This window comes from Xiphophorus maculatus, chromosome 16 (assembly GCF_002775205.1).
Source record: "Xiphophorus maculatus strain JP 163 A chromosome 16, X_maculatus-5.0-male, whole genome shotgun sequence".
NCBI classification, from domain to species: Eukaryota; Metazoa; Chordata; class Actinopteri; order Cyprinodontiformes; family Poeciliidae; genus Xiphophorus; species Xiphophorus maculatus.
In genome coordinates this window covers 15,628,851-15,649,602 of record NC_036458.1, presented here as the reverse complement: position 1 = coordinate 15,649,602, position 20,752 = coordinate 15,628,851, and the positions used below count along the sequence as shown (strand labels likewise).

Below are 20,752 nucleotides of genomic sequence, written 5' to 3'. Positions count from 1 at the left end.
GTGTTCTGCACCGATTTGGGTCTTGCTTAAAGCCAAAGATAAAATCTGTTCTATAAGATAAAAACCACTAACTGGGATATATATATATATATATATATATATATATATATATATATATATATATATATATATATATATATATATATATATATATATATATATAAAGCTCCACGTAAAATTCATATACGTTGTCTGTGGTTCTTTCTTTTATTTAGGTTCGAAAGGAAAATACCTATCATATATATACATAACAAGTAGACTTTTCCTTCATGCTATCCAATTATACACTATCTTGCATTTGCATATCACATATAACAACAAGAGAAAATGTAAAAAGTGTACAAATACTTTCTGCAAGGCCACAAGCAGGGCTAATTTGGTCCAATAAGCTTTCAAACTTATAGACTGAACAGTCACTTTTGCCCTTTAAAAAACCCTTATGCTGACAAAATTATGATTTCAAAATGGTAGCTCATAAACTATCATGGTGGCTCTCTCTACTTCCTACACAAAGGCTATTGTCTCTCCGTCACCCTGCCACCAGCCCTCCCTCATCACCCACATATAGCCGAGCTGTCACTTTCTACAAGATGCTGACAGTGGCGTGTGCAGGAGGGAGTGTGTGTGCCCGGACAGCACGTGACATTTTTTCACATAAGCTGTATGTTCAGGAAACGTAGGCGCTGCGTTAATGTGAACTGTGCTTGTATACTTGACAGTACAGGCTTATTTAAACGCCGCTTACTCCCTTTCTTTTCACTGCCAACGTGTATTTGTATGTTGAGTGAGCAGAGTTGAATTTGAGAGCATGCCAGCACACCCTGCAGGTAGAGTGGAGGCCTCCAACAGGGTATGTCTACTAACAGCTGCAACACGTGACCAAGAGGGGAAAAAAAAAACAAAAAACATGAGCATAAATAAAAGAAAAAAAATCAATCCATCACAGACGCTCTCCCTCTATTTTCTCCCTCTCCACGTATCCGAATCCCAAAAATAGATCTCTTGAGCGTCACTGCGCCCCTCTCTCACACAGAAGCGCGCACATTCGCAGACACACACACATTGGTCCGAACTCGACTGGAACTGAATAATTGAGCAGAGTTAGAGCACAGAGCTCAGAGAAAAGAGACAGAGAAGAATCATGAAAGGAAGAAGATCTGGACTTGGAAAAAATAAACATTTACAATAAAGTGTTTAGTTTAAAATGAAAATGAATGACTAGAACAAAGATAGTAGTATATACAGTATATACTCTACAGGTAAAAGTTTCTAATTTCGCTGACCGCATTTGGTATTTCCTCTCAGTGCAGCATTTCAAATATATGCCTGAAATGATGCATCGATACAGAGACTGATCAAATCAAGTGGATCAAATAAACTAAATGTTGTGTAAAACATCTGCACACATGAGATCTGACCGCAGCGGATAGGAACTGACACCAAGAATGCTATCACGATGCATACCTAATTTTAACTCCAATTTAATATTTGCCTTACTGATTTTTTTTTTTTTCACATATTATGTCTAACACAAACACTCATCCACAATGATTCTAGAAAGGAGAAAGGCTCACACTGTAATCATCACATTTTAGATTTGCATGCAGCAAATGCTAAGACCGTGACCAGATTTGCGACGGTTTTCAGCTTGAGCAGCCATGACCGGTGACACAGCTGGTCATGTTTATACGTTTGCTGTGGTCAAATTTGTTCACATGAACGGCCAGGTGGTGCGAATCATGTGCACGGTGATGTGTCAAAGCCACAATGAAAAACATACTGGATGAATTTCCTAAACCACGAACGTAAAGTTTACAGTAACTATCATGAGGAACATTTACTGTCACCAATTGCAACCATCCTGATAAGCAGAATAGCAATCTAATATTTAAAAACCTCTGAAACTAAACTAAATGAGATTTTAAGAAACACTTATGTTACCACAATGCCTTCAGCTCTCCCTCAGAAACTATTATCTAAATAAGTTATGACCATTGAAGGCAGTAAAATCTCATCTGATTGGCTAAGTAAAAAAGCAAATTAGATGCTCTACTGATGCTCAAAAACTGTAGAGCTTTGCTTCTTATGAACAGCTCCTCTGTGCACTGGAAAAGTATTTTGCATTATGTCTGATTACAACCACAAGCTTCAAAGTATTTTACAGTATTTTAATATGAAAGAACAACACAAGGTAGCAAGAGATTATCCAGAGAATAGAAAATGACAAGTTTGAAAGGTATGGCTTTATGTATTCAGACCCCTTTGCACAGAAAACCCTAAATACAATGAAGAGCAACCCATTGTGTCCAGTTGAGTGTCATTTTATCTCAGCAGACCTGAGAAGACCTTAAAGGCTTCTGAGTAAATAAACAGCATCGTGATTACCAAGGTACACACCCAGCAGGGAGGGCAGGTAATAAACCAATATCCCAAGCTTTGGACAATCTTGAGCAGCAGTGCCCAGTCCAATATCGGGGAAATGGAAACAATATGTTCTTACTGCAACCTCAACAAGACTTGGCCATGCACCAAAACAGATAGACCGGGCAAGCAGAGCATAAATCACAAGATGCTGCCAAGAGGCCCACAGTAACTATGGAGAAGCTGTAGCGAGCCACCCCTCAAGTGGGAGGATCTGTTGATGAGACAAGTATTAATTGTAGAAGAGTGGCACGAAGACACCGGGTGTTAAAATAAAAGCAGAGAGACGTCCTCTTTTCAGTTTGCTTCAACTCATGTAGGGGACTCAGTGAATATGTGGAAGAACCTGGCTGTTTCCCATAACACCTACATCAAGCTTTTACAGCTATGCAAAACATTGTGTGGTAAGACACACATAACCCTGAACACACCATCATCTATGTAATATGCAGTGGGAATGCTTTGTTTATTAGAAACAGGGATGCTGGTTGGGAAGGTGGATAGGGCAAAATACAAAGTATTACTAGGGAAAAAAAACAGCTACAATCTTCCGCAGACTTAAAGTGAAGTAGAACCTTTTCACAAAGCCTTAACATACAACCAGGGAAACCATTGTATGGTTTAGGTAATAGCAAATTTGGGGGCTGGAATGGAGTAGTTAAAGTACAGACTGGTATTGTACTGACAATCTTTGGGAATACTTGAACATTAATTTCTACAACCTCTCTCCACCTAATTTGACAGAGCTTCAAATTTTTGTCTCTACCTCTCCACACCTGGTAGAGACATATTGTGAAAAAAGCTCTTGGATATTCTACACTGAATACAAATGCACATCTTGCTTTTCTTTTCTTTTTTTTGTAAAATAGTTTGATTGTTTTTCTTTCACTTTGCAATTATGAGCTACTTTGTGTTGACTTGTGGTTGTAATGCAATAATATGTGGAAATGTTCCAGAGGTGTGATTGCCTTTGCAAGGCGCTGTATATACAAGCATGTAATAGGAATGAGGTTTTTGTTTAAACCCCCATAATCTAATAATTTTCAAAATATGTTTTAAGATACTGAGGATGAAAGCTTTTACAAATATTATGTAACAAAGAAATGAGTATTCTGAAAGATTAGAATTTATTGTTTTTGTGTGCAACTGAGAGTGTGCCTAGGGGCTAAGGATATGGATCAACTCACACATTTATTACCAGACAGCCAAAGTTACAATGTAGGCAGATTGTGCCCAAAGGATACACAGACACGCGCGCACACACACACACACATAGAGAACAAGAGGTGTTGCATGTGTGCCAACAGACTCATGCACCTAGCAACTTTTCTGAAAACCAATTAAAAAATGCTAAACTACACTTGCAACTGTCAGACTGTTCTGCAAAATATTCCCCAAAACATCGAGACTAATGTTTTAAATTAACATCATAGAAGTCAAATAGACTCAATTCTATATAGTAACAGAAGTGTCATCTTGGAGAGCTGGAAGAGAAGGATAAGTCATATTTGAGTGAAAGGGGGAAAAAAAAGATGTGGCTGTGAAACATGAGAAATGACAAAACCTCAGTTCATATCCATCAAAAACAATGTCAGCAAAAGAGAGAAAAGAAAGGCAAACAAAAGGGTGGAAGTTTTCTAAAGTTAGCCTTTACAGTTTGATTGTATATCATTTATATTAGTCTGAGCTAATGGAAATTTTGGGAAAAAAATCAACACATATTCCATTAAAGGTCAGGATTTAATTTGTGGTAATGCAATGCAGGTTAAACATCCCAGAATGTCCTCTTAAGTAAAAAAATAATAATAAAATAACATCCTAAGTACAACTTTCACAACTTAGTTTAATTTATACACAAATGGTCAATGCTAATTTTCTGCCCTCTCAATAATGTTTGTCTTCCAAACTGTTCTTGTCTGTTTCTGTTCTGAAATGGCCCCTTGCTTTATGGACCAAAGTTTCCAAAGGCAGTAGTCACCTTGTTGCACCCAATTCAAATCCTTCACCTTCATGTGAGACTGACTCATTCAAATGCCAAACTTTTATTTTACAACATTTGGCCAAGAGCCTCATGCAAAACAGAAGACTAAGAATAGCTGCTGCTAGCCAATGCAGTCTCGGACTGTGCCAAAACGTTTTGGTGTTTTCCATCAGAAGGATGGATGTCAATTGAGTTACCTGTTCTTTTGTGCAGCCAGGATCTAGTTGGGCTTGGCACTAGAACTATTTGCCCATACATGACCCAGACTACCAATAAATACTATCTCAATGATCAAATCTCAGCACATCACTGCTTAAATATGAACCACATATTAAGGTTACATTCATGTTTGCCGGCTGTTATTTGAAACCCTAACACTTTGACATTTTATGTAACTTTTAACCAATTGATTTGATGGTTTCTATTCTGGTTTAGTCAGATTTGTTGATTACAAACTTTATAAAACAATAAAAAATAAAATAAAACTGTATAGTGTAATTTTAACATGTTTAAGTATTCTACAACTAAAGTCTAAGCTACATTAGACTTTTGCACACTTGTATCACTGTTCACTTATGATGGGATCATAGTAAGGCATGAAAACTAAGCTGAAATGTAATTTAAATTGTTTTAATTATTGAAAAACAGTGAGGGGCCACCACTTGGCTCAGTGGTAGAGCAAGCACACCACAAGATGAGGCTAAAGTCCTCACCAGAGTGGTCACCAGTTCGATTCCCAGCCCTGGTCCATTTACTGCATTTCTTCCCCTTCTCTCTGCCATTTTTCTTCTCCAATCACTATTGAATTTCTGCCACGAAAAATAAAATACATAAAACAAACAACTAGGCGTGGACCACTTACCAAGGTTTGGAAAAAATCTGATTTTAAAGTTGCAAACAGACATGAATAATTGTTGCCAAAATGGCCAAACACTTCAACTTTAGTTTAATCAAACAACAAGACATGTTTCCAAAAATTAAGGTCTTATTCCATGAGTGCTTTCATAACGTAATATTTGGGTTTTTTATTGACCTTTTAAAGTCATGGCTTAATATTAAAATCAAGTTGCCAAGTAAACAAGATTGATAAAGCAATTTTAATTTAATCAATGTTTTGTTATTTCATCTGCCGTAGTAATAATTGTTGATTTTTTTTTCTTTTCATTAAAAGCTATTACATGTTATAACTTTTTTCTTCAGCTCTTGTCTAAACACCAGTATCCTGTGAAATGCTGCTCTCAAACACTTGTTTACACTGAAAAATGTAAAAGAATTGGAATGAGAAGGTGAAGATGTCACTTTTTTTCTCTGTCAACAGAACTTGTTTCAAGCCACACTTGTTACTTTCACGCCGGTCCAAAGACAAGCAGCAGCACTTGGACATATTTAGACTGACGAGAAAACATCATGTGAGCTGTCCGGCGAAAAACGAGCAAGGAAAAAGACAAGAAAAGACTGCATGAAAGAACACAGATGAATACAAGACAACTTCTACAAACAGAAGTCAAGTATCCTACATTATCAGCTGACAAAAGCAAGTTAGAGAACAGCAAATTAATAATTTAGATCCTGCAGTGAATGTAGATCACCACCTAAAACTACCCTGGTCCCTTTCTCTTATCCTGCTTCTTGACTCATTTGTGCATCTCTCTTTCCCCTTTTGTCACTCGGCTTGTCCTTATGACTTTAATTAAATTATGACTGACACAATGTCTGTGGCTGATAAAAGGGCAATGCCAATATTTCAGAATATTACCTTCTTCTAACATTGGCCAGAGTAAGTTATGAGTTTTATAAAAATAGAATATGTATTCCTAATGACAGACGTAGAATTATAATAGCCTAACTATGCTCTTTAGCAAGTATTGTCCAATTGTTCATATTGCTAACGAGAGATTAGAAAACAGAGATTGCTCATTAACAATATATATGTTTGTTTTATATTACGTTGTTGGCCTAATGAGAATGTCGATACAAATTAAAAGCTAGTAAGCAGATAAGCAACATACCTTTCATAATTTTTATGCAAGTAACCAAAACGCTGCCTGGAGGAAGGCAATCAGGCTACAGAAAGAAACACACACGCACACACACACCCACACAGCTACAAGTATTTCAGGTTGTCTCTACCAGCAGTTTCCCACCTCTGGGGCCTTGAAACATTGTCCTTTCTCTTTTGAACATTGATCAAGCTCAGTCAAATTGGATGGAGTGAATCTGTGAACTCTTATTTTCAAGTCTTGCGTTGTGAGTTGGATTAGGTCTGAAATTTGACTCACATAAAAAAATATCTTAAATCCAAACAATTCCATTGAATTTATGGCCTAGTCTCAAGTCTGCTCCAATCTCCAAGAAACTTTCTTCCAGTTATTGTGAGAATTTAGCTCTTTTCATCTTTCCATTAACCATGACCTGCTTTTCTGTTCATGCTGAAAAAAAGCATCTCACTGCAAGATACTGCCACCACCTTGCTTCACTGAGTGTGTGGTGTGATTACTGTGATGTGCAGTAGGTCTTGTTAGTTTTCGTCCCCAAACATTGCATATGGCACATGGGCCAAAAAGCTCAACTGTGGTCTCATTTATAGAGGATCTTCTTACACATTCCCGTTGTGTCTCCTACTTTGCTTTTGGCAAATTGTAATTAGAAATTCTGATAGCTTACTTTTACCCATGACTTTTTCTTGCTACTTTTATTTAGTAATTGTGTGACTCCTAAAATAGGTTTAGTAACACTGGATTTTATTTAAGGAGAAATGAGGCTGAATACAAATCCATCATATTTTATCTACCACATCTATCTCAAACATAACCTGTTAGTACGTTAACTTTGTGGTTCTTACATGACAAAATGTGATAAAATTCAAGTTGAATAAATATGTTAAGTTCACTGGCTCTGCTTGATCCTTCTTTGGAAATAAGTATATTGGTACAAGACAATTGTATTGCATTAGACTTATATTTGGTATTATTAAAAAAAACTAACATGGAAAAAAGAAGAAGGATGCAATATTTTTGTATCTTTTTGTTTCAGATTTGTTTGTTTTGTAAATGTGCAACACTAGTTTACTGCATGATGCTGTGACCTTTGATTTTCTGAATGAGTCGTAGGTCAGGTCAGAGATAAGCAGCAGAAAGACAAAAGCAATGAAAACAAATAGTTTTGAATATGATGAGATAAACATACTCAGCTGAAAATATGTATCCAGTCATACTCAATAAATTAAAAATATTTAATTTATTAAATATTTTTAATAAATATTAAAAAGTAAAAGAACATTTTGAAAATTGACAACCTTCAAGAAGGTTTCAAACATTTTTTTTTTATTAAGGCTACATTTCAGTAGTGAAATAGTTTTTTATACACCAGATATAATTTTCAAAAATTAAATGTCACGTTGTCATTAAAGGTAAGCAGAAAATCATCATAACTAACAGAAAAAAAGGCTTTCAAACATCAATCTGCAAGTAATTAATCTATATAATGTGTTTCAATTAGTGATAAGGTTCCTGAAATAAATTGACTTTTTCAGTAATATTCAAATTTATTGAATGGATCTGTAATCTAAAGAAAACCTCTGACAGACCTTCAAAAGCCTGTAAAATATTACTCAAGATCACTTGCAAAGATAATTTGAAGTATTAAGACAGTAATATAAAGATGTGAGGTTAGTTCAAGACATTTTGCTCAGTACTGTATTTCAAGCGGAACTCATTGTTGCTATAGATAGAACATATATTGACTTCCTCTCCATTTACAGCATCAGGAGGAAAAAGCACTTAAGAGCATGCGGATGACGCAGACACCATATGGTCAGAATGCAGTGTGACCGCATGCTAACGTGCATATGACACCAGGTGTAACTAAATACCAATTTTGAACTTTTGGGAAACTTAATAGTTATTTACAGTGAGAAAAAAGCTTTTTTTCCCCCCCTCAGCACCAATGAGCAAAATATCCAATATTTTATATTACACATCAGACTATTTGGTTTTAACTTCAAATCTTCATAGTGTGGCATGATTCTTGAGCAGATGAGCATTTCATTGTACAGTAGATTTGTGTATCAATACAGCAGTCAACAACATATTTGACTCTGATTATGTTTGGTGACTATTCAGGAACTGTGCATCACAGAACAGTGGTGTGATGCAATAAAAAAAGTAAGTAAAAATTAAGAAAATGTCTGTCACGTGTATAATTTTGTTTCTATTGCAAAAATGTAAATTAGAAACAATGAATATTTAAAATGAACAGATTTAAGTTAAGCCATTTCAATGCAAAATGTTGTTAAATTACCTACACTCTACACAGATTGCTATTTTCAAATATTTTTTACAAGATGTAACAGACAAAATGTCACGTTTCAGACTCCAAAGTAATATGGCATTACTTATTTTAGCATCTTAAGATTGCAGAATAATGCATCTGAATTCAAAATTTTGATTTTAAATAATGAAATATTCACCTTTTGTAGCGTCAGTGTATTTTGTGACAGAGTTGCTCAGCTTTGGTCGTTGCCAACAGAGTTGGGCAGTAACTAGTTACATATACTCAATTACATTTACTTGAGTAAAATTTACTTTTAATACGCTGTACTTTTTACTTTTACTTGAGTAATTTTATTGTGAAGTATCACAATTTTTGAGTAACATTTTTGGATTCTCTTCCCACTCAGTGAAAAACAAACATGTTTTAATCAACAATTCACCAGACAAAGACACACCTGCAGTTTTTGTTAATGTTTTATAAGTTTTATATTGTAAGAAACTGATTTGGAAAGTTGTCTTTTGGCTGATTTTGTCTTTTGTTATTCATATGAAATATTGTCATTTTGGTCCTTATAACACTAACATTTCCACTTAACTTTATATTTTGGTCCATCTGATTATGTAATTTTTAAATATTAAATTATAGGCATTTGATCAGTTCCTCAGTACTTGAGTAAACCTTTTTACCAAATAATAAATAAATAAATGGTCTGAAAAATGGTATGATAGAGACAAACTGGGAAGAAAAGATTTTATTGCGGCATTAAAAAAGCAGAGGTTTAAATTCTCACAGTCCTAATCTTAACCCAGTTAGAGAGAAATGTTCCAATTTACTTTTTCTAGACGGTTTTGTTGCATCATGCAATGAGAAAGACATTTTAATGAGAAAATCTTGAAATCTACAAGATAAGTGCTGTATTGTATTGATAAATGTATGCTAACGTTTTCTCTGCAATATTGCCAATTGACAGCTCTAAAACATGAATAGTGACCATGTGACCATACTGTACTTCCCAATTCATTTTTGGTTGGATTAGCTTAGAAATGGTCATCATTTGTTACAGTCACTGACCTCTAGGGGCTCTCTTCATGCTCTCTCTCTCTCTTTGTGTTTCAGTTCTACCTGGCTGCCACAGGTGAAATGGGTTGGAGTTCGTCAGCTACTCCATAAAGAGCTCCATGCCAAATATGTCAGGCCCCTTTTTTTCCCCCTGGGCCTTAATCTGCAGTGTTCTTGTCTGTCTGCTGACTGCTGTCTGTGGGGACTTATGTGATGCTGCTGTGAGCAATATTGTGAGGAATTAAGTGTCTAACTAAAACAGTGCATTTATATTCACAGTGGAAGCTGGTAGGAGTTCTCTGACATTTTTGTTGTAAAATGTTTTTCTCCTTCTTTTGTGGGTAGCCAGGGAGTTCAGAATTTGTACCTTTTTTCAGTGCACCTCGAGTAAGTGTTTTAGTTTTTTTACTTATAAGGGGGTGTTTTGTTTGTTGTTTTGGCCTTGGAGACCCTGAAGCTTAAATCTTCCGTGAGTCTTTCTTCTCTTGTGATTGAGATTTTCCTAAGTTGTAAAATTCGTTTTTGCTACTGACATCAACTGCTTAGTAATTACTGTTTTTATGTTACACCCAGTGCCGTTGTCTTGGGGGCTGGGGGATTATAACATCATCGAATTAAGCACTTGCAAATCTTGTGGTATAGAAAACTTATACAGTAGAGTTGCATTTGGCTTTATCTTATTGGATAATTGGTTGATTTAACATAATGTGAACTCTACTGTAAAGATTCTTTGAAGCTGCAATAAAACTTGTCTTTATGGTATTAATAATTTAATATTCCTTTATTTAATCAGGTAAACCCCATTGAGATCTAGATCTCATTTTCAAGAGGGACCTGAAACAAACTTCACTCCCCGTCGGGGAATCGAACCCCGGTCTCCCGCGTGACAGGTGGGGATACTCACCACTGTACTAACGAGGAGATGAAATTGACCAAGATGCATTACAAAATATCTAAAATGGCTTGCAATAGTAAAATCTATATTTTTCGTCAAATTTCACCATGATTGTTTCCCCATATTCAAAGGGTTCTTTTAGCTATTTTAATGGGGGCACTTATTCAGTCATGTTGATCACCAGACTGTGACTACTACTATTACAAACTTGTACAGCACATCATTAAACTGGAGATTTTGAATTTAAAGAAACAAACCATTTGTGTATTTGGGAGATTATCAAATAGGAATTAAAATAGCGAACTCCATTATCCACTGTTTCACGGAAAATATTTTAGTAGACATATTTTTTAAACACCTTTAAATCAAGAATATGTCTTTAACAATCTGAAGTTTTGCTCATGTTTTACATGATTAGGTCATCTATTGGTGTACTGCTGACATATTTTGCAAAACAGATCATACAAACACCTAAATGTGAAAGCCACACAATCAATTTGAGACAGAACCTTGAAGCTGACAAGATCAAGCATTTCTCATTTAAAAAGTTCAAAAATTAAATCAAAACAAATAAAAAACTACAATGGATGACACAGGATTTTTTAGATACCAGTTAAATGGCCTTTTGCCCAGGGCATCTCTGTGTAAGGGGACGTTGCAAGCACATGAAAACAATATATATATATATATATATTTTTTTTTTTTTTTTTGTGACCTGACCACGTTTTCTATTGGTTGTTGTCAATTCCAGCCTATAGAGAGTTGACATCCCCCAGTCGTATTTAAAGTGTAAACATTGTAAGAAAATATGGCTATGCCCAGCTAGTTAATAAAGACAGAGAAAAAAAATTGTCATCTCTACTTCAAAATCTAAAACACCAATACTTGTCAAATCTAATCTAAATAATTGAAATAATGATCTGCTAAACTCAGTTGAAGATTCAGCAAAGCTTAACTCTACATTTAAATGCTTTTTATGCCATCAAAGCAACTTCCCATTGCAACAAGCACAAAAGCCACTGGAGACCAATCGAACCTAGATTGAGATATTCTTTGAAACACATTAAAAGGGAAAACATAGAGTTCTACAAAACTCATTGTTTTACAGTCTCATTTTTCTGAAGCCACTCTTGTGTATTGAATATTAAGAACACAATACACACAATCACTGAAAATACTGGAGGGAAAAAGAATAAGAAGCCATACTTATCCCCCCAAAATTTACCCCATAAAATAAATATAATTATAAAGATAATCAAAATTACAACAAATAAATGCAGTACCTGACATTTCATTGCTTGTGTGTCCAACAATCACACGAAATCCAACAGAGATTATTGTTTAAAGTGAACACAAACTTATCTACTTTTGTATCCTTTTGGTCTAGGTACAACAAAGTTAAAACTGATAAAAGCTTTCAAAACTCTGGTGACAGAGTTTAAAATGTTTTGTTAGATTACACTGTTTGAAGATAGAGCATCATACGTTGTATGAAATCAACAGAGACTATGTTTAATCTGCCCAAGTGAATAAGTGAACTGTACAATGACCATTTTATGCTGGAGTTTTTTGAATAACATCTTCTGTCACTCAATGTTGGTTCGAAGGCTCTTTAAGTTCTGCATTTCACCAGAAGAGACCAATTACTACGTATGGTTATGCCATGGCTTAGGCATCAGCACAATCATTACTACAATTTCCTTTCTTGCCATTAACCAATGTGGGGAAAAAACTCAAAAGGTGCACACTGATAATATCAACATTAAAACCTTCACTTTACTTGCTGCCTTTACCATGAATTATGTATGAAAACTCAAATGTAGGAAATTGATGGAAAGAATTCCCCACCACTTGCAAAACAGAGTCATGCAGGCAGTTTAGAAATGATGGCATTACTTCAGTGATGCCTGCATCTTTCCCGATTAAGAGCAGAAATCCTCAAAATGTGTGGGGGGGGGGTTAAAATTCCAGTCACGATTTAATGCTCGGGTTAATATACCATACATACTGCTACCTGCTATGTCTCCTGCACATCCTATCTATAAAGACACCTGCATCACGCTGATAGGAGTGTGTGTACAGCAAGGACACACTCACCCCAACACGCGTTCACACCAATATTGTGCTTTTTTGGTCTCCCCCTCGCCTCCCCCCAACTCCACTTCCTTTTGCCACTTTCTCTGTACTAGGCATCGGGCCTGCTGTACATGCTGACATCAGCAACCAGCGGCGTCCCCTAGACACCCCCCAAACCTCCCACCCTTATCACACGCTCACACTACACACACCTCTCACGGACAGGTATATCAAGCAAATCCTGTGATACTTTGACATGAAATTAAAAGGAAAAAGTGACTGATGGGGATCAACAGCCCCCTCCCACCCCCACCCACCCCTCCACTTAATTACCTGAAAATTGCATAGTCAGCATTTCCTCTGCCACCTCACATATAGTCCGGCTTGTTACACACACACATATATATATATATATATATATATATATATATTACAGCTTACTTACTAGCTTACTATATTTAAAAACTTACCTACTGGCAAGACTTGTATCATGAATCTTTACTCACTGCACAACGCCTGAAAAAGGATATGGCCATTCGGTGATCTTTTTGGCGTATTTTCTCACGAAGTTATCCTCGCTGAAAATAAACAGCGAGCGATTGACAGTGAAGCAGTTCTGGCGTACCGGGATAGGGTTATAGAGGGCCATTGTGCGGGCTCTCTGCGCCATAGACTGCTTATACATTCTCTGGGCCCCCGGTCCTCCTGGTGGTCCATGGCCGTGGCCGTGCCCATGACCGTGGCCATGTCCGTGTGGTCCGCCTTGCCTGCTGCCGCCGCGGCCCCCGGGGCCCCCTCCACCACCGGGGCCCCCTCCATACCTGCCCGGCATCTCGTCTCCGAACCGCGCCATTCAGCGGACACCGATCTTGGACGCCAATCTTCACGAAACAGCGGAAAAGGAGACCAATGCACAGCTGTGTGGCCACACCACATTACATCTCATCTGGATCCGAACGTCTCATATGCACAACGGGGGTTGCCTTGCGAGCTTGCCGATCAACACCTGTACCTCCCGGCTTCAGCAGACGAGGACGCCCATGTAAGCCTACGGCGTCTCCTTCCTCTGTGTGCCTCTGCCAACGGCCAACTGTGGGTGTGAGGAAATTAAATGTGTGGTCGGTTGGCTGACTGGTTGCACTGTAGGGTAGTGCTGTTGGGCGTCTCAGTCTTAGACCGATTTTATGTCCATAAAAAGTAAGATTTTCCTCCAAACATGAGCTCATGAGGAGACTATCGAGTTAAACATGAATGTTTCATGTTCTTCTGTATGGTTCATGCTTGGATCAAAGCGCACCAGATGTTCCCGCACCTTTCTGGACGCTTCATTTCTTCACTCTTCATGTTAGAATTTGTGATAAAAACCCGTAAAAATAGGCCAGAATTTACAAAGAGATTTTTAAAATATATTTACGGACGTTCTCTCAATGTGTTCCAAATAATAAAAAAGGCATTGGCAAAAAAAAAAAGGAGGGAGAGCCAGGATTATTTATTTATTTATTTTTGGAACATCCGCAATGTTTGATACAGCGTGTGGCACTAACGTGGCTCCCGTCGCCCTACAGCTGCTTTACAAGTGCGCTCCGACTAGCCTTGACACCAGGAAAAAATGTGGCATTTGTCAATCTCAAATCTGATCGCATAATCCCATTCAGAGATAAGATGTAGGAAAAAATACCGTTTTCCTTTGGAGCCTCGCTGTCATTGTTGTACATAAAAGTATTTTCTTCTTCATCAAACGAATTCAGAAGCATCCCCCTATCCTCTTCGTTGCAACCACACTGTCCTCTTCTTCAATCCCTCACCTGCAGCGAGCATCCATCCAGAAGCGGAGGGAAAGGGACGGCGTCGTCAAAGACAAGGCTGTTCTTCGCCGCCTCACAACCTCTCATGATCTAGGTTCGGCCGATCGAGGAGGTGCCGAGAAAAATATCCCTCACCATCCCCACCCCGAACAGTCTTGGATCCGCACCGATGAGCCCAAATGTCCTGGAAGAGATCTCTCTCTCTCTCTCTCTCTCTCGCTTTGTCTCTAGCTTTTTCTCACTCGCTCTCTCTCTCTCATTCTCTCTTTCACTGGAGAGGGCCTCCTTATCCAGCAGCCCTCAAGGGGAGAGGGAGAGGGAGATGGACAAACGGACAAACGTATGGATGGATATTGAGACAGATCGATTGGTGTATGGACAGAAAGGAAACAGAAAGGGGAGGGAATCGTGTGTTTTTTTTCCTCCTCTGTAAATATCAAGTCGATTAAATGAAACCGCCAGCAAAACCAGTTTGTCTAAACTGTGTTCTGCGGGTACGGCGCATGACGCACGCCAACTTGCACACGTATGCCACGGGTGGACGCTTCGTTCTTCGTTCATAGCCTGTTTCTCCCCAGGTGCTTCTGGCTGCAGTATAGACGCGCCCATTCCACTTGAGTCACCCCAGTTATGCGTAAAATATTCAATTGATTTGAAGAAGGGGGGAAAAAAAGAAAGAAAGAAATGAGGTGTTGTACATTTCATAATGTCCATATTAGGGTAAGCGTTTATTATAAGCCAGATGCGCGTGTAGGGATGTGTGTGTGTGTGTGTGTGTGTGTGTGTGTGTGTGTGTGTGTGTGTGTGTGTGTGTGTGTGTGTGTGTGTGTGTGTGTGTGTGTGTGTGTGTGTGTGTGTGTGTGTGTGACTGACGTTGGCATCATGCAGTTCCTGCAAAAGACACAGCTGCAACCCGAGCTGACAATGACTGCGCGCACACGGGAGCGTCTAACAGAAAGAAGACGAAGAAGAAGAAGGGGAAAAAAAGCTGCGCGTCACAGTGCGAGCGCGCAAGTCTGCATGTGTTTGTTAGGGAAGGTGGAGGGGAGAGGCTATTCTTAGCAACAGACGTTTAGAAATTAATGGACGAAGAGAGCTCACTTCTCTCCCCTCCCTCCCTGAAAGTGAATCGAGGATCTTCTTCCCTCACTCTCTCCTCTGCTCGAGGCTACTTTTTTTCATCCCACCACCAAAACATTGGTGCTCGTTCCAAGGTGTGACCAGCAAGCACATGCTCTGCGCTAAAGCCGCAGTACTCTGCAAATGTTTTCAGATGTAACTCAGGGGAGCGTGAAATGGATAATAACACTAACATCTTTTTAAAAAATCTAACTTTTTGTTAAAGCTGACTTTTTTTCTTTTTGGCATCAATCTTCTGGATAAAGAATTGGATATAAAGAGTGATGTCACTTGTCTCATTGTACACCTTCTTTAAAGGGCTGTTGCCACGTTACGTGAAGCGTCAGCGGAGAGAAAGGCTGGACCTCACATCATCATCATCATCATCATCATCATCATCATCATCATAATCCTTCTTCTTTTTCTTCTTCTTCATTACAGGGCAAAAATGTATTACGAGACCTAATTGATTGACTCCACAAATAGCCGCGTGTGTGTTTGCGCGCGCGCATGGTTGCCTGTGTGAATGGGAAGTGATGTTGCATATCCAGATTTAAGGGTGACCCGGAGAATCAGCTCTTCTCACCTATTGGACAGATTCACCTGGGGGAGGGAATAGCTTGCAAGCGCGAGTACCAATCGATAATAGCGCGACCTTAAACGGCCATTCGATATGTCAGGAAAAGGATCGTTTTGCCTCGTGTCCACTTAGAGAGGCTTTTGATTGTGAGGGGAGGCTGACCCCACCGCAAGGACAGAAAAAGACAAGATAGATAGATAGATAGATAGATAGATAGATAGACAGACAGACAGACAGACAGACAGACAGACAGACAGACAGACAGACAGACAGACAGACAGACAGACAGACAGACAGACAGATAGATAGAACAACTCAGACCCAATCAATATATTTCAGCACCAAGGACAGCAGCAAAAAGTCAGTACTAACTAGACTGGTTTATTTTATGTGGTTGAAGTGAAACTAAATAAAAAGTATGAAACTCTTTTTCTGAAAATACATTTCAAAATCAGTCTAGCTTTGACCTAGTTATGTAAGTACAAGTGTAATGTAAAGTTGATGGCATGACTTTCAAAACCATTCAAATTAAACACCAGTCCTACCATAAGGCACACAATGTTCATCACTTTATATGCAAATTCCTCCATTTCAGAAATGGATCACTGCAAAACCACTCTAGCTTCTTAAAACCTCTGGGTACAAAACATTCAATATTTGTGACAATAAGAAAGTTTTGAGTTCCATGTGATTTTTTATTTGTTTTGTATTCTCGTAGATGCTAGTGTTTTGTTTTGTCGTTTTGTTCAGTTCAGTCCTTTAATCGTAATCCAACATTTCTCTTGTGATTTGTAGTCTTTGGTTTTGAGTTTTCTATTTACTAGGTTCATTTTATTACTTTACTTTCCCAAATCCCAGTGTTTTCCTTTTGTGGTTATTCTGCCATTTTCTCTGTCTCCCTCCTCTGGTGCCACCCTCTAAGTTCTCCCACAGCAGCAACCTGTTAGTTAATTAGAATCACCCGTTTTCCATACCAGTAATTACACTCCTATATGCTGATACCTCTACCAGCTTTTCCACTTTGTTGTCAGTTCCTCCTGGTATGTTCTTGTTATCATCAATCCTCTGTTATCCTCTGGTGTTTTGTCCTATCTGAATGATAAATGAAAGTGCTCTAGTCAAAGCCAACCACTCAAACCAATTTAACCCACAATCCTTCATCCCACTGCTGTCACATATGCATCCAGCAATATGGAATATAAATGCAGATACAGACTCGTGGACATGTTGGAGTTAAGTGTCTGGACTCTGCAACATCATAACCGTCAAACAAATAACTATAAATTTGGGTTACTTTGCCAACCCAATTAAATAGACTGATCCAGCTCTGTGATGTTTTAGTACATCAATTTTTTGGGTTTTGAGTTTGACCAAGCATAATTGTTTATGTTTTCAACCTCCAAAAACGGTTAAAATAACAAATGACCAATGCAAAGGATGCTGAAATGGATGAAAGGAATAACCAGAAACTGACCTGCGATGGATTGGGGACTTGTCCAGGATGTACATTGCCTCTTACCCAATGAGACAGGCACCAGCCCCCATGTGACCCTGCAAGGATAAGAGGGTATAGATAATGGATGAATAGATCCTATTGACTGAAGTCAAAGGCAAAAAGCTGTAATGAACTGAGGACAGATTAAAAAAAACAACAAAAACAAATTGTGACATTATGAAAAAAGTATCAACAACCATAAAGCCACAGCCGCTCAATGGTAGTTGTTTTTCAGGTTGAAGGTGCAATTCCAGCCTCTTCTTGTCACACGTCTATTTGGTTATTTGTTTATAATAAGTCCCCATGAGTTTCTACATAATTTGTGATGTCTTTACAAATAAGACCTTAAAACTATGGAGCCTGTCTGGTGATATGGGAGACAAAAATTATAGCCACGACTTAATAACTTGTGGGAACAACTTGTTCAATTTGTGGGCACGACTTAATATTTTATGGGCACAACTTATTTATTTCATTGGAATGACTTAATTATAACAAATTGTGGCCACAAGTTTCTTTTTTCCTCCCATGTTACCAGACGGGCGCCGTATAAAACACACAAACAATATCAAAACACAAAAATATATGCCTCAACAATTTAACAGTCAATCCGTAATTGTCATGTGCCCCTCAGCAAGGGATTTTGCCTAAGTTGCATACCGATCTCTGTACTGGTGTATAAATGTGAGCGTGTTTGTGAGAGTGAATGGGTGAATGTCTAGTGTGAAGCGCTTTGAGTGGTCAGTAAAACTCAAATTCTATCCATGTACCTTGAACAAAACGCAAATAAAATACAAGAATAAAAGAAGCTAGTTTAACAGAGACGTACTGCATTCTTTATGTATCATTTAAAGAGGTCAATAATCTCATCTTTTAAAATTTATTTTAACTTTTTAAATGTGATTTTAATACCTCTATATACATAAAAATCATAACTGTTAACACAGAAACCGTGCATCTCAAAAGTTGCACCAGCAAATTGTTTCTAAATGTAAATTCTTACTGTTTGGACAATTTAACGTCATTTTTTTGATAACTTTCCATTAGAAATGTGTTAGCAAAACATGTGATGGGTGATCAATAGTAATGATTTTCACATAAATTAAACAAAAAATTGAGATGTGAGGTTTTGCCGCACAATGCTGATGTGTTTTTTTTTTCACTTTAAGGCTATAGAACCTTTGACGAGCATCCGAGGTTACAGGGAATAAAATATAGCTGATAGTAAACTGGGTGTGTTTCATTTAAGGTGTTTGTAGATGAGAAAAACGAATGTGACATGAAGGGTTATAACTGGAGTGTAAAAAGAATGCAGACTGTCACCAAAATCCCTGTTGCTGTTTAGAAAAAAGATAAGCATTTTACTAATACCTGGGCAGTGCGTACTGGAATACAGAAAAAAGGTAGGGTGGATGAGATGTTTATTGTCTCAGTATCCATACCTCTTTATGGCTCTGGAATAAATGGGTTTCATTTCTCTACACTGCACTTCACTCCACTTTTCCTGGTAGTGCCCTCATCCTTATATAATGGCATTGTAAATTACTTTATTACAATGCACCCAGTCCTTTCAGTAATACAATGTATCTACTGATGGCATATTTCCAAAATGATGTAGGGATAGCTTCAGGTGATGTTTTAACTCCTCTTTGAAATCTTGAAACTGAGAAGAAGCAGACTGCATTCAAATGTTAAAAAGTAATGGGCCATTTCTGCTCGGCCTGATGTAAAACCTAATTAACCTTTAATAACTTTCTTTAAAAAAAAAAGGAGAACCAACTTTCAATGGCTTTATTTGAGAACATAAAATGTCATGTCACTGAATATAATGGTTTCAACCCATTCATTGAGTCTGGAAGTAAAACCCATCTGCATAATTCTCTGTTGTTGTTTTTTGCCTGTCAGACGTTCACCTAATCTGAGGATGAGAGGCTGCAGCTCTGAGTCGAGGGCCTAGAAAGGAGTGGCATGACTCAATGATTCATAAAGCTGAATAATTCAATGGCTGTATGTATGTAGAGCACTCCGCCCCTGCTGAACCCGCTCTTCCACAACCCAGTGGCAGGTTTCCAAGCAAACCTCTGCAAGCTTGGTCCACACCACATAAACAACAGATGGACAGGCAAATTAACGCCATGGCTACTGCGCGGGCCAAAAGTGCTTTTCTAAATATCGCTCCAACACACCTGAACCAAATGACTGAATTCTTTCATCGACAAGACATTCAGCTCTGTAGAGGCCTGGTGATGAGACAGTCATTTGATTGAGGTGTGTTGGATGAGAAGCTGTAGGACAGCAGCTCTAAATACAGACTGGGCACATGAACCCAAATTATTCATCACGGCTGAATAAAAGTAATACTTCTTTAACCCAGAAAAGGAATTAGAACAAATTTGGAATAAAGAGACTCTAGTTTATTAGTCACTTTTTAGATTATATTTTAGAAACTGATGAGTACTCACTATTTAGATGCAGGGAGACTCATATTATTGCAACCCGGAAAAGGAATTAGCACAAAGTTAGTCTCCAGAAAAAATTCCTCCAGAACAGGAACATTTAGTTTTTATTACTTAGAAACTGTGGAGTGCTCATTACTTTTACAAATATAGAGCACACTTAGAAAGTCCAGAGAATACTTATACTCATCTAACATCCCAGAAGTCCAGAAGATACTTACTTACTTACTCACACTGATTTAGCAACACAGAACAGGGATTAGAACTTGGAACCCAGAAAAACTACCTTGGCAACTACTTTTTAGACTCCTATTCTTCCAACCCAGAAAAGGAATTAGACCAGAGGATATTTACTTATACTTATCTACCAACCCCGAATAGGAGTATTTAATTTATTTACTTTGGATCAACATTATTAGCTTTTTCTTCTTTTGCTCTTTCCTTTGGTTTTTTATTTTGTTTGTATTTCCTTTTAAATCCCGTAGAGCACTTTGTATTGTCTTGTTGCTGAAAATGTGCTATATAAGTAAAATTACCTTTACCTTTTACCTTTACTTGGGAAGGGGCTGTTTGTGTTGGAAGAGAAGGGTTTG

General features: G+C 37.9%; 1 protein-coding gene across 19 annotated transcripts in view; it reads right to left on the bottom strand.

The window, feature by feature from the left end:
• LOC102225112 (voltage-dependent P/Q-type calcium channel subunit alpha-1A-like) overlaps window positions 1–15,238 on the bottom strand; it is an 85,952-nt gene extending 70,714 nt beyond the window's left edge. For 6 of the 19 annotated variants that reach the window (XM_023349194.1, XM_023349195.1, XM_023349192.1 and 3 more), the window contains exon 1: window positions 13,235–15,235. In XM_023349194.1, the coding sequence (XP_023204962.1) occupies window positions 13,235–13,557 (323 nt within the window). In that variant the 5' untranslated portion in view covers window positions 13,558–15,235. Of the gene's footprint in view, window positions 1–13,234 lie in introns of all 19 variants that reach the window. The other 13 variants (XM_023349191.1, XM_023349182.1, XM_023349184.1 and 10 more) reach the window with 4 other exon arrangements.
• Between the last annotated feature and the right edge of the window lie 5,514 nt (window positions 15,239–20,752).